Raw genomic sequence first — 13587 nt, forward strand, 5'->3', positions numbered from 1 at the left:
AAAGAGCAAATATATCATAAAAATGATGTGTAAGTAGGGGACGGACAACTTTATGAGTTAATTCGGCTCGGAACATGCCCCCTCTCCTCGGGGAATCAACCCCTTCATCAGCCAAAGGCGGCTCTTTTTCCTCCCCCCACCCCCACCCCCACCTCACATAAGCATCAATTTTATGGTGTAAAGAGTGGTTTTACAAGGTTGAGTATGAAGACCAATTTGTTCATGGGGGGAAGGAAAACAGCCCCAAAGGGTCCACCTTGAGTACTAGTGGATCTTCTTTTCACTCCACGGGAACTTAAGGTGAACTTTTTCCCACAGGTGACATTTTTGCATATTTTTCCGCGGCTCTTTTTCCTTTTACCCCCACCTCAAACGAGCTTCAATATATTAGTGTTATATATTTGTTATATGTTAATGTTGATTTCAGATATTGTTGAATAAAAGCTTTATAAAGAAGCGGCTTTTCCTCCAACAATTTTATTCAACAATGAAGTTCAAGTCACCAGAGCTTCCAGCAAACCCGACACCCGAGCAGTGGCGATGGTTGAGAAAGTGCTTCACCGATGGACTGGCTATCAATGACATTACCGATGATGGTCATCAACTCATCCATCTACGTACTCAGGCCGGTTCAGATTTGTTTTCTCTTCTAGAAGAAGCAACTACACTAAATGAAGGTTTGACCATTCTTGATCGCCAGTTTAAGAAACCGACAAGAGTCCTGTACGAAAGGCATCAACTGCTGACATGTCGACAGAAGCACGGTGAGTGCGTAACTGATTTTGTTAAACGCTTGAAGGTAGCAGTTCAAAAGTGCGAATGCAAGGAGATGACTGCTAAACAACATCAAGATGCTCTTCTCAGAGATGTTTTAGTTTCTGGCGTCGAATCAGATATGATCCGGGTGCGTTTGCTCGAGCTTACAGATGCTGAGGCGACGTTGGAGCACTGCATATCAGTAGCATGTGCAGTAGAAGTTTCAAACGAGTTTTCACGTCAGTTCAAAACTGACAACAACGAAGCGACCTCATCACTTGCCTACGCAGAGGTCGAGGAAGAAAACAGCGAAGTACTCAATGCGGTTCGTAACAGCAACAAGCCTGCTCAAAAGTATAAACAAAGCACTGCGTCCGGGCGTAGAGGGTCTAGCTGTCAGTTTTGTGGGTTGAATGGCAACCACATGCGTAGAAACTGCCCTGCCCGAAATGATTCTTGTCATAAATGTGACAAAGCAGGTCATTGGGCAGCAGCTTGTAAACCAACTACGGGCCCAAATGACAATAGAAGTGACAAAGACAAAGGCGTGAATGCTGTTTTGTGTTCTTTGTCGTCCGAGACTGCTTTCTTCGATGAAGTTTTTGTTCAGAGTAAACATAAAGTTAAAGCATTAATAGATACTGGTGCTACTGGGTCTTTCGTATGCTCACCTGTTATCGAGCAGTTGAACTTGCCAATGTCTTCTCAGGTCTCGAATACTATGATGGCAAATCGAACCAGTTTGGAGTGTGTGGGATTTTCGACAGTTCCTGTTGAAATTCAAGGCCACAAGTATACTGTCACTTTCAAGGTAGTTGATCGTTTGGTTGCTGACATGATCATAGGGACTGATGTTTTAGGCGAACATACAAGTATCGAATTCAAACCAGGCGGCCACAGACAGCCAATCAGTTTCACAAAACCTTCAGGTTCGCAGTCAGTCGTATCCATGCTATCTGCCATGTTTCCAGCGCTTCAAGTAGAGCCACCAACTCTTTTCTCTGAAAGAACACTCAAGGTAGCCGAGCCTGTCCGAACGAAGTCACGTTTCTCATCACGATCGGATCGTGATTTTATGGACAAGGAAGTAGAAAGACTCTTGGAGTCAGGAATAATTGAAGTGTCGCATTCACCATGGCGTGCGCAGGCTTTCGTTGTTAAAGGCAACAATCGCAAGCCCAGAATGGTAATTGATTACTCAGAAACTATCAATAAGTATACAGAAGTCGACGCGTATCCTTTCCCTGATCCTGATTCTATGATTGATGAAGCAGCTGAATGGAAGGTTTTCTCCAAAATTGATTTGAAATCAGCTTACCATCAAATTGAAATTCGGGAAAGTGATAAACCTCTAACGTCGTTCGAAGACAATGGGAAACTTTATCAGTTTTGTCGCTTACCATTCGGAATAACGAATGCAGTACCTGTTTTCCAGAGGTGCATGGACTCTATATTTAGTGAACATAAGTTATTAAAGACGAAAGCCTATCTTGACGATGTGATAGTGGGAGGCAACGATAAAGAAGAGCATGACCAAAACCTGCACAAATTTTTAGCCGTTTCTAAGGAGCTTGGAATGACTCTTAATAAAGACAAGTGTTCGTTTGGTATAACGAAGATCAGTATGTTAGGCCAGATACTTGAGAACGGGACAAAGCGACCTGATCCAGAAAGGTTACAAACATTGATGAATTATCCTGTTCCTACCACAGCAGTTCAGTTGCGACGACTTCTAGATTTTTTTGCTTATAATGCAAAATGGGTGAGTGATTATTCAAATAAAATCTTGCCGATATTGCAAGCACAAAGTGCCAAAGGTTTTCCCCTTTCTCCAAAAGCTCTCGATGCAATTGAGCAATTGAAGGCCGACATTGCCAAATCTTCACTTGTCATACCTGAGAGCAATGGAACTCCAATCAGAATAGAAACGGATGCCTCTGGTTCTGCTATAGGAGCATCACTTTCGCAGAATGACAGGCCGATTGCGTATTTTTCGCGTACTTTATCTAATGCTGAACAGAAGCAGTCCGCAGTCGAACTTGAAGCGATGGCAGTTGTGGAAGTTTTCCGAAAATGGGAACAGTTTATACGATCTTATCCAACGTCGGTTCTCACTGATCAAAAAGCCATTGCTTTCATTTTCTCCCGTCAGAAGTCTCGTATCAAGAACGAGAAGTTGATCCGTTGGCGTTTGGAGCTATCTCAGTATAGGTATGAAATAAGTTACCGCCCTGGCTCTCAAAACCTTTCAGCCGATGCACTTTCAAGAATAGCTGTTGCTCAGGATTCTCAGATCGCATTGCTTCACAAATCGTTAGCACATCCAGGGATAAACAGTTTTTGGGAATACATTCAGAGGCATAAACTCGCCTTTTCTCTAGAAGAAGTAAAGAAATGTATTGACAGCTTCTCAACATGCAAAGAGTGCAACCACGGTTCTATAAACCAAGCGTTAGAAGTTCTGTTGTTCGAGCTAGTAAGCCGTTTGAACGTTTAGGTATTGATCTTGTTGGGCCAAAAACTCAATCTAGCAAGTCTGGTGCTGTGCACATGCTAACTGTCATTGACGAGTATAGTCGTTTTCCTTTCGCATTTCCCATTAAAGATACCAGCAGTAGTAGTGTCCTTGCATGTTTGCGCAATCTGTTCTCTTTGCTCGGAACTCCGGCATTTATCCATTCAGACAGAGGGCGACAATTCGTGTCCAGTGAATTCAATTCGTTCTGTCATGAAAACGGCATTTCTCATTCTTGTACAACTCCGTACCATCCTAGTGGAAATGGCCAAACTGAACGTTTCAACGGTACGATATGGACGGCAATTCGCTGCATTTTACACTCAACAACTTGGACTTGAAAAATGGGAAGATGTCCTTCCTCAAGCCCTAGCATCCATCCGAACGTTAGTATGTTCAGCTACCAACGAAACACCTCATTCACGTTTATTTCGCTTTGACAGACGTGGCAGTGCTGGTTTCTCATTTCCGTCTTGGTTATCATCAGGCCGCGACGCTTATTTGAAAAAGTTTGTCCGCAACAAGGACGATCCATTAGTGACTGATACAGTATCTACCGGAAGGACTGATACAGTATCTACTTCTTCGTTGGCCCCTGGAGTGGGTGTTCCTCCGGTACAAGATGAGTCACGTATGCCTGCTATTGGTTCTCAAGTCTCCGAACCTTTAGATCAACCGGTGGAAGTAGATGGTGAACAAATGGATATTAATGAGCCGAACCCTCCGAATGAAGTATCTGATACAAACACGTCTGAACCCACGGGAACGACGGGGGAATTCGATGAAACAATCAACAGTCAAAAAAACGTTGTGCGAGTACCAAGCGAGCAAGTTGGCCGAAGAACGAGTTGTCGGAATAGAAAACAAACTCAATTTTATGGCTCCACTGTTGGGAGCTCAGAGATAAATGAAGAACCCGAAGATGATGAAATTGTATGGCGTTATGAATGACTTTTCTTTTGGTGGGGATGAATGTTATATATTTGTTATATGTTAAAGTTGATTTCAGATATTGTTGAATAAAAGCTTAATAAAGAAGCGGCGTTTCCTCCAACAATTAGTTTACCGAGTGGTTTTACGAGGTTGAGTATGAATACCAAATATGTTTGTCGTGGCTTTATTAGTCTGTATGTAAAATTTCATAACAACAGACAATGTGGTCAACAAATTTACATGTAAAAATTTGCAGATGGGGGGGGGGAAGGAAAAAGAGCCTTTTCCGCCTGTGATTTGCTTTATTGTGTAACGCGTAATTTTACAAGGTTGATTATGAAGACCAAATATGATTTGTCCTAATCACTCCATATGCCAAATTTTTTTAAAATCCGACAATTTGAACAGAAAAATGACTCTAAAAATTTTGCAGGTGGGGGGGGAAAGGAAAAAGAGCCGCAAGTTTTTCCTCCTCTGATTCGCATGTTTTCCCACTGTGATTTTTTTGAGACATCATTTGTGGAATATGAGTGAACCACGGGGTAAAAATTGAAGTGGTCTCTGATTGGTTGAAATTTTTGCATGATTTTCGGATTGAAATAGCGGCTCTTTTTTCTTTTCCCGCACCTGCGAATTTTCAGAAGTAAATTTTCTGGCCGATTGTAGCAAAAATCTGCATGTGCACTAATTAGGCCATGAAAGGCATATTTGGCATGCATACTTAACCTTGTAAAACGCCTCGTTATGCATTAAAACAATGCTTATGTAAGGTGGACGGGAAGAAAAAAGAGTAGAATTAGAGAGCTAGAAAATGTTTGTATGCGTGGTTTTTTTCCAGCCCCCCTTCAAATTCAATTTTAAAAAGCTGATTTAACTATGCCATAGTGCCATGAAATTTGGCATGCTGAGCAACATGACAGCCATGAACAGATTTGTTCTTCATACTACACATCAAAACAACGCATTTAGCGTAATAATACGTTAAAAAAAACTCACAAATGGTTTTGAAAGGTGGGCTCTTTTTCCTCCCCCCCCCACCTGCAATTTTTTACATGCAAATTTGTTGACCACATTGTCCGATTGTTACAAAAATTTACATACAGACTAATAAGGCCACGACAAACATATTTGATCTTCATACTCAACCTCGTAAAACCACTCGTTACACTTATATTTTGAAGCCCGTGTGAGGTGGGGGGGAAAAGGAAAAAGAGCCGAAAGGTGGGAGTGAAACAGAGCCGTTTACTTAAGCGAGGGAGAAAACAAGTCAAAAATTGTTCGTCTGCTAATTTTCATGTAAAAAATCTTGTATATAACAAAACTGACCCAGATCATATAACAAGACCGACCCAGCTCTTGACTGAACAGTTGTCAAATCATTGTCCGCGAAAAACGAAGAAAAAAACAATCATCTTTGCATTGATAGCCAAAACAAACAAATGATGAGGAAACTAAATGTAAACAACCCACCCAGTGGAAATAGGAATAATTTTAAAAAAAGTGTAGAAATAACGTGATTAAGCGAGTCAGGGAAAGTAAATGCAGTTTGAGTGATAGAATGATCATGAAGAAAGAAAAACGATCTTGAAATTTTTGAATCTTTTAATAATTTCTGCGGAAGAAAGAAGCAATTCGCCTTCGACGTAATGAACACTTCGCTACAATTAACAGCAAAAATCGAATAAAACATTTACACGCCAGATTTTACTGCAAACGAGCTTACGTTTGTGCTACATGATACGATATCCTTAAAAACTAAATACTAGGACCAATAAACAACCAACTGGTCATGATGGGATCTGCAATAAAAAGCTTAAAACTTGTAGTCGTTTTCTAGCTGACCAATTAGCGTACATTTTCAATACATGCTCTCAGAAGAACACTTTCCCTGATTTTCTCAAAAATCAAAAAAAAAAACATTACCACTGCATAGAGATGGCGACAAAAAAGAACCCAATAACTATCGCCAATAAGCTTGTCTTCTGAGTAAACTCGATAAAAAGCTTCTTTTAAAAGGGTATTTAAATTTTCAGCTAAAAATATTTAACAAAATTCCATTTAGATTTTAAAACAATCATTCTTGTACACGTGCTTTTTTGTTCATCACAGAAAATATAAGGAAATCAATTGACAACAAAACACTAAATGATTTTTGCTTTATTACCTAAAGAAGGCATTTGGTACGTTGATCAGGATATTTTATTTGACAAGACTTTAAGTTATGGTTTTCGAGGGACATCTCGAAAACTAATAAGAAGCTATCTCAGAAAACGAAAAATAGTTTGTATATTCAGACAAATCGTTTTCTGATAAGCTAAAATGTATGAAAGGTGTTCCACAAGGCTCCTTACTGTTTTTTTTCTGTTTCTTTTATATATTAATGAAATGCCGTCAGCCAGCAGCTTTTATGTTACTTTGTTTGCTGATGATACTGCCTTAATTGAAGCTCAACAGATTGCTTCCAAATAGAAATTTCAATCAGACCTGCAAAAAGTTAGTGTAATAAGAACATCCTATTATTAAACTAATCGAAATGCAAAGTGATGATACTTGGTCGGGTTCGGAATGGTGAAAGTTCATCTTCTGGGAACTGTGTTATGGCTGATGTTTCAGATTTCAAATACCTAGGAAGACAGGTCGGCAACCGGATCAAATTTAAAATGTGATATAATTTGCGGTTAATCAGCTCAATTTAATGGATTGCTATTTACGGAGAGTCTTTTTCTCAAAACCTGTATTTGTGAAATTTGTACACCTGCAAAATCATATTTTTAAAGTTATTTGTTTCAAACGCAAAATTAATGATGCTTCCATTTATCCTAGATGCATATGACAGTTTCCGATTGATACATCAGATATATTTTTTTCAAATTTTAAATCAACTCAGAGGAAAAAGCCCGTTCAAAACTTTTAACTTGGATACACTAAAAAGCGGGGCAGTACAACAGTGCCGAAAACGAAAAAGTGTTCAACCGTGCCGAAAATTGATGATTTTCGGCACTTTTGAACACTTTTTCATTTTCGGCACTGTTGTACTTCGGCACTGTTGAACGCCCCCAAAAAGAGACGCATTTCTCGAGCTTCTACAACAAAAACTTTGCCTTACTCAGAAACAAGAACACAAATAATGCAGTGGCCATGGCAAAACATTTCCCTCAAATGCTACATTGCTTTGTAATTAAACGAGATGATAGTAGATGATTTGAAACAGGTAACTGAGCATCAACTACAGCAACATTTCAAGAACATGTACTCACTATACTTTAAAGATAACACCGATGTAATGGATTTTTTTATTCGCGCGGTTCAGGTCTGAGATTATCTTGAAACTTCTGTCTTAGATTTTTCAGGGTCACGCCTCGAAAAGCTGTATAGCTTTTTGCATGTTTTTGACAAGTTTTTCTGTACGAAGAGTTAAATTAACTTATTGTATATGTAAAACTCTCTCCCAAATATTATATTCAAATGTGTGAATCTGTTAACTTGTTCATGCTTCCATGTTTGTATACGAGTTAAATCATTAAAAGCCATTTGAAAGAAACTTCCGTTAATTTATTTTCGGAAAAATCAATGAGAGAATTGGTAATGAGACCAAAGATTAAACAACTCAATTGTTTCACTTTTACACCGTGGTTCACTCCTATATTATTACTGATATCTTCCTATTGTTAAAAAATTGCAAGCTGACAAATTAGGCAACGACAAAAACATTTGCTCCTCTTGTACAACCCCTTGTTGCAACATAAAATAGATGCTTATTGGTCAGAAAACTTTTACAAAATAGGGTCTTTCAGTGTTTTATGTCTTTTTTCCGAGCACCCACCACAATTTTTTTTTGTTACTTCGTGCATCCACCACAACTTCTCCCATTTGAAAATCGCCTCCCCGCGAAAACATCCTAGAACCGACCGTATATGTAAGTTCTGATTTTACAGGAATAAGTATGAAGGACTTTGCAATTCGCTATTTGCATTAGCGCCAATTCGGGAGTATTCTGGCAATGAGAACAAAAGTTCAGAAAATAGAGGGTGGGGAAGATACGCAACAGAACACTTATCACAAAGAGCCAAAGAAAACTATTTCAATGTTGATAACTGCTTAATCACTGATTCTGTCGATCAAAAAACAAATTAGTTCAGAGAGGCAAACTTAAAGTTTTCAAAATGGCCAAGTCCAAACGATCGATCAATTTTCGAATTTCAAAGAAAAAAATAGATGTCCTTAAAGCTCTTTGAATTTCGAGAACAATTTATGATTGACACTTTTTGATAAAATTAACCCAATTTGAGAAAATTGGACCACTTGGTAAGCTTTTTATTCCGCTTGGAAATCTGAAATTATAACCCACTTTTGAAACTAGAAATCGATCACATTTTTCCAGACCTTTTCGCTGTTCGAACGTTTTCCCTGCTCGATTAACAAAGGAAATGAACTGAACTTAAAAAGAAATCAAAAGTCAAACCGCGAGAAACTATATTTGAGCCTTAACTTTTTCTGAAAAAAAAACGAAAGAAAAATATCACTACCTATATAAGAGTCTGAACTACATTCATGGACTCTTCTAAAATTTGCCCTCATAAAGCAAGACAACGTTGAAGCGCTTCTTCACCCCACCTGCGGTACATCTCAAACATACCATGGCAAGCTAGCGGACAGAGAAAGAGACGAGACCCAATTAGTAGAAATTAGATCTCGATTTGTCTTTAATGAAGTTGACTTGGAGGCAAACGAACTAAAAAAGACAATTATCACTGTAAACTTAGCATTAAAACAAAAATTACGAAGTATTAACTAAGCCGAAAATTACTGAGCAGACATTCACTGACCCAAATATGTTGGAAAACATTTGAGCTATACTATTTTGAGACTAGAAGCATATCATACACAAGCAACATTGTTCTCTCCTCCAGTCATGCAATATGCGTTGATTACGCCGACATAAAAAAGACGAAACCTTATGAGCCGAAGAAATCTTTGAAGCAATATTAAACAGTCTGAAATTATACAATCAACATATGCAATAGTAGGTAAATTTACAAGAAACATAAGAAGCAAATTTCGAAAACCACGAACACTTAAAATGCATGCATTCTGAAACGAATTTTTTTAGATCCCAGGCCTAAGATGAGAAGAGTCCCGAGAACAACATTTTCAATTAAGAAAAGCCTTGTACCCGGTTGTAATATCCTTGCTAATCACAAGAGTGATCAGTGAGCCTCCAAACAAATTGATAGTCATTTTCTCTCATTTGAGATTTGAGGTAGGTGACTCAATTAAATACAGTATGTCAATAGAGATTTTTTAATGACTATACAAAGGGAATAGACCATACCATGCACCATTCATAAAAATTTACAAAATACCCAAACAGTCGCGATAATAGAGACAATTATGAATAGCAATACAAAATTTGGAATGTTAAATTCTATCCCTGATCAAATAATTGCACAGTCGTTTCAGCCTCGTCTTAAACCTTCACAACCAGCTTGAACATTGAAAACCTCGTTGCCGAGTGCTTCCAGTTCCTCTTTCAGAGCTTTGTATCCAATATCCGAATCAGCTGAAGGGTTCATGAATACGACAGCACACCCGCCTCCTCCAGCTCCCGTTAGTTTAGCTGCACATTTATACTTTTCGGCTAATTGGACAACTTCGTCTAGTTTTCTAGTCGATACTCTCAAATCTTGAAGCAACGCGTGGTTTTCCCGGATTAATTTGGATAGCTTGTAAAAAGATTCATCGCCCATTCGTACAGACGAAGATTCGCCAAGAACATTTGCGATAGCTTTACTGCATACATCTATTTTTGAAATGATTCTCTGAAAGTTCTCCGGCTCATCTTTCTTCAACTGGCCCACAATTTCAACGAGCACTTTCGTATTGCGTTCCTGGTTGGTATTAACAACCAACATTTCCAATGCTGGCATTTCGAGCAAGTTTTTAAATCCAAAGTTTTCGAAAACAATCGAATTTCCAAAACAACTAGCAAGTGTGTCAATTCCTGAAGGCTTGCCATGTACTATGTGCTCTGCTGCGAACGCTAATTTGTTCACACGATTCAGTTCGTCTTCGGACAAAATCTCATTTTCTCGTTTGCTTACAAATCCAAATGTGTCCAAAATACAAGCAGCTAGAACTGAAGTAACCGCGCCGGATGACCCGAGGCCTGCTCCAAGAGGAACTTCAGAAGTCATAATCAATGTCAAATCTTTCTCCAAAAACCCTTCGTTAATTAAATTTCCAGATTTGACCATTTCAGATAGCACAGAGAGCAGCACATGCATAAAGCACTGGCCCGCGAGTAAAAAAAACTTCTTCTGAGTATGTTTAGATACAAAGTCTGCTAATAGAGCAATCTGCGCTTTACTCGGTGGATCGAAAGCGCCGCTCGAGATCTCAACGTAACTCTCCAAGAGCTTCGCGATTTCCGCGTTTCTGAACACAAGCTTTTGGTCAAAGTGCGACTTAAATTCCAGATTAGTTGTCGCTTCTTCAGAAAATTCGCGACTGGTACTTGCAATGGTACAATGACAATTCAGATTAATAGCAGTTACTACAGCTAGTTTTCCATGGGCCACTGAATGTTCGCCTGTAACTATTATCTTCGCTGGTGCCGTGAATTTTGATGTCATTTTGAATTTCAGTCCCAACTTCCTGGTAAGATTGATGAAACGTTAGAATGATATTAACCTAATTGAGGAATGCAACACTTGCGCTTTTGCCATTGGTCGAAATTAAGCGCTATATCACAAACCGCAAACTTCCCAAGTTCTTTTTGAAGCGTTTCACTTGAAGGTCGTTTCTAAATATACCATCGAGATTAATTGGACCACAAAGATGATAATTAGGTTGACCATGTTTGCAGTTTGCTATAAACAATGACCTCTTTCCTGTCGATCATTCTCCATGTTGAGAGGATTTATATATATCTGGCTCATATTACTCTAAAACTGTGAATGCTTTAAATATAGAATTTGCACCTTTTAGGATATATACGTTCATGAATACCCACAAATTTCATCAATTCAACAAAAAGAGACATATAGACGCAAATATAGACAATCAATGTTAAATACAGAGGCAAAGTAGGCCATTCCAAAAACTAATAACAACAATTACACAGAGGCGACGTTGCGCTTCGCAACACTAGCGGAAAACGACAAAAACACAGCTATAAAATGCAATTCGAAAAATGGAAATAAGCCTCGAACTAGAAAAACTTTGTTAACTATCGGATTCGCACTCTGCGATTTCGAGATTTGAAGTCTCACGCCCTGCCCGCTCGACCACGAATGCTCAACGACCGAAACACTAGTCACGAATGAAGCAGCTACACATGCTAATAAACTGCCAATGCAATGCAGCAAAAGTGGCACCAAATACAAATAGACACAAAGAGGCATGTAATAATTTGGAATATAACAAGCTGAAGGCATCCACGCTAACTTTGCAGATGAAAAAATCGAAAGCATAAGGCCAAATTATGTAAAAAAAAAAGCATTTCAAAGATACTAGCGGGTAACGCAACTCCGATGCTTCAAACAGATTAATAACTGTGAAGCTGCATATATATTTAATTTTTGAAAACAAAACGAATTGAATGCAACTGTAACAAGACGGGAGCATCTAACAGCGCTTTTCTCATTTCAAAATAGGATCGAAAAATGAAACTTCAACTAAGTTTCTTTCAAAACTAAAATGGTAAAATCTCCAAAACTACTGGGTTTCAGATCTTCGTATTTTCAACTCAGAAACGAAATTTAACAATTTTTAACAATTTGCTTTAGAAAATTGTTTAAAATTGTTAAATAAGATTCTACCATTTTCGTTTTAAAAGAAACTTAGTTGAAATTATATTTTTCGATTCAATCGAGTCACTCAATTCATAAATGAGATTCTTATTTAACTTTGTTCTTTCTTTTCTTTATTAGTCTGTACTTATATCATTTGATGCCATCAATAGATAGATTTGCCGTTTTTAGTTTAAAAATAACAGACTTTTTCCTTAGGTTAAAGAAAATTTTTAATGAAATCGAATGTCATAGCACATGCTATCAAAAAGCTGTACAGGTGTCCCAGAAATGGGAGCAATATTTGCGACTCAGGGTTGAAAAAAATAATAGTCGTACTAGTACACTTCTTTCACTAAAATTCGCTAGTTTAAACTAGAAACTTTTTACGAAAAGAAACGAACTTAGAAAAAAAAGCAAACAGATTTAGCTACATGTATCGTACTGATTCTGCAAATAACCACCAACCAAAAACTTATTCAACAAAACCACACATTGCTAAGCGAGTTGAACGACAGGTCATTAAAAATTCTGCGGCTTGAAAAAATAAAAATTAAGATTTAGTTGCTATACCTTTGTGGTCGAAACCAAGCACCAGACAAATGAGCGACTAAATTTCAGAACTAAAAATATAGCTGAGAGAAAACAGAAGCAAAAAAAGACAAAAATAACCGATTTCAAGCACCTAGCACATAATTTCCTACTACTATCATCTCAGGCAGGAAATCACAAAGTAAGACAGATACTTTTCCGTTTTCTTTTAAAATTACTGTTATTTTTTCAGTTTTACGAAACTGAATTAGATGGAAAACTGCAGGAAAAAAAATGATAAAAAAATTTTCTGAAGTACGTAGAAAATCTAGTAAATTATACTTGTATGTCAGCCTCCGTTCGTTTCTTCTCTTCGGCTCTATATTACTTTGAAAATTAAAAAATGTCTAACAATTTTTGTTGACACAGAGGGAACGTTTTTGAAATCAAAACCACAACCAATTGGGTTTAAATAGGATACCAAAATTGACAACCTACGAGCTTTCTTTGGGATAGTCAAAATTTCAAAAAAAAACCATACCTAGCACAGAATTCCTTCGCGTCATTAGTGACGTGCTCGGAACAGCATTTGAAATTGATACCTCACCAATAATTTGAAAAATTGAATTTTCAAATGTTTTTTTTCCTCATTTTACCTACCAAAATTTATGCCGGTTCCTTGGTAAGTTAGTAGTAATGAATTGATATTAGATAAAATTACAAGCCTACAGATGGTTTAAAAACTTTCCAAAAACAGTGGCGAAGTGAGTGATTTATTAGTATACGCTTCCAATCCCAGCTGAAACAAACAATAAGGCTTCTTATCAAAACTGTCGAAAAAAATACTTCAGCTTCCTAATTGACACGCAACGCGAACGCGCATGCTGAAATCCTAATATAATGAAACTCTTATGACATGGAGGCACCAATTGTGATGCAAAAGTTAAGGATATGTTTAGACATAAAATAGAAAAACTCAAAAAGAAAACTAGTATCTTAAGTCCCAAGTCTATTTTCTTAAGGAACGTAGAAAAATCTACTGCACTGCTAAGAACTGAAAAC

General features: G+C 37.9%; 2 protein-coding genes across 2 annotated transcripts; one reads left to right on the top strand and one right to left on the bottom strand.

The window, feature by feature from the left end:
* Positions 1-487: 487 nt before the first annotated feature.
* Positions 488-4222, top strand: LOC134839934 (uncharacterized protein K02A2.6-like). Its single transcript, XM_063855563.1, has 3 exons — positions 488-2939; positions 3254-3388; positions 3759-4222. Exons 1-3 carry the CDS (start codon positions 488-490, stop codon positions 4220-4222), a joined length of 3051 nt encoding a protein of 1016 aa, XP_063711633.1.
* Positions 4223-9459: 5237 nt separating this feature from the next.
* LOC134839320 (uncharacterized) lies at positions 9460-11150 on the bottom strand. Its single transcript, XM_063854826.1, has one exon. It carries the CDS (start codon positions 10834-10836, stop codon positions 9661-9663), a length of 1176 nt encoding a protein of 391 aa, XP_063710896.1. The 5' UTR covers positions 10837-11150; the 3' UTR covers positions 9460-9660.
* Between the last annotated feature and the right edge of the window lie 2437 nt (positions 11151-13587).

This window comes from Symsagittifera roscoffensis, chromosome 2 (assembly GCF_963678635.1).
Source record: "Symsagittifera roscoffensis chromosome 2, txSymRosc1.1, whole genome shotgun sequence".
Lineage (NCBI taxonomy): Eukaryota > Metazoa > Xenacoelomorpha > Acoela > Convolutidae > Symsagittifera > Symsagittifera roscoffensis.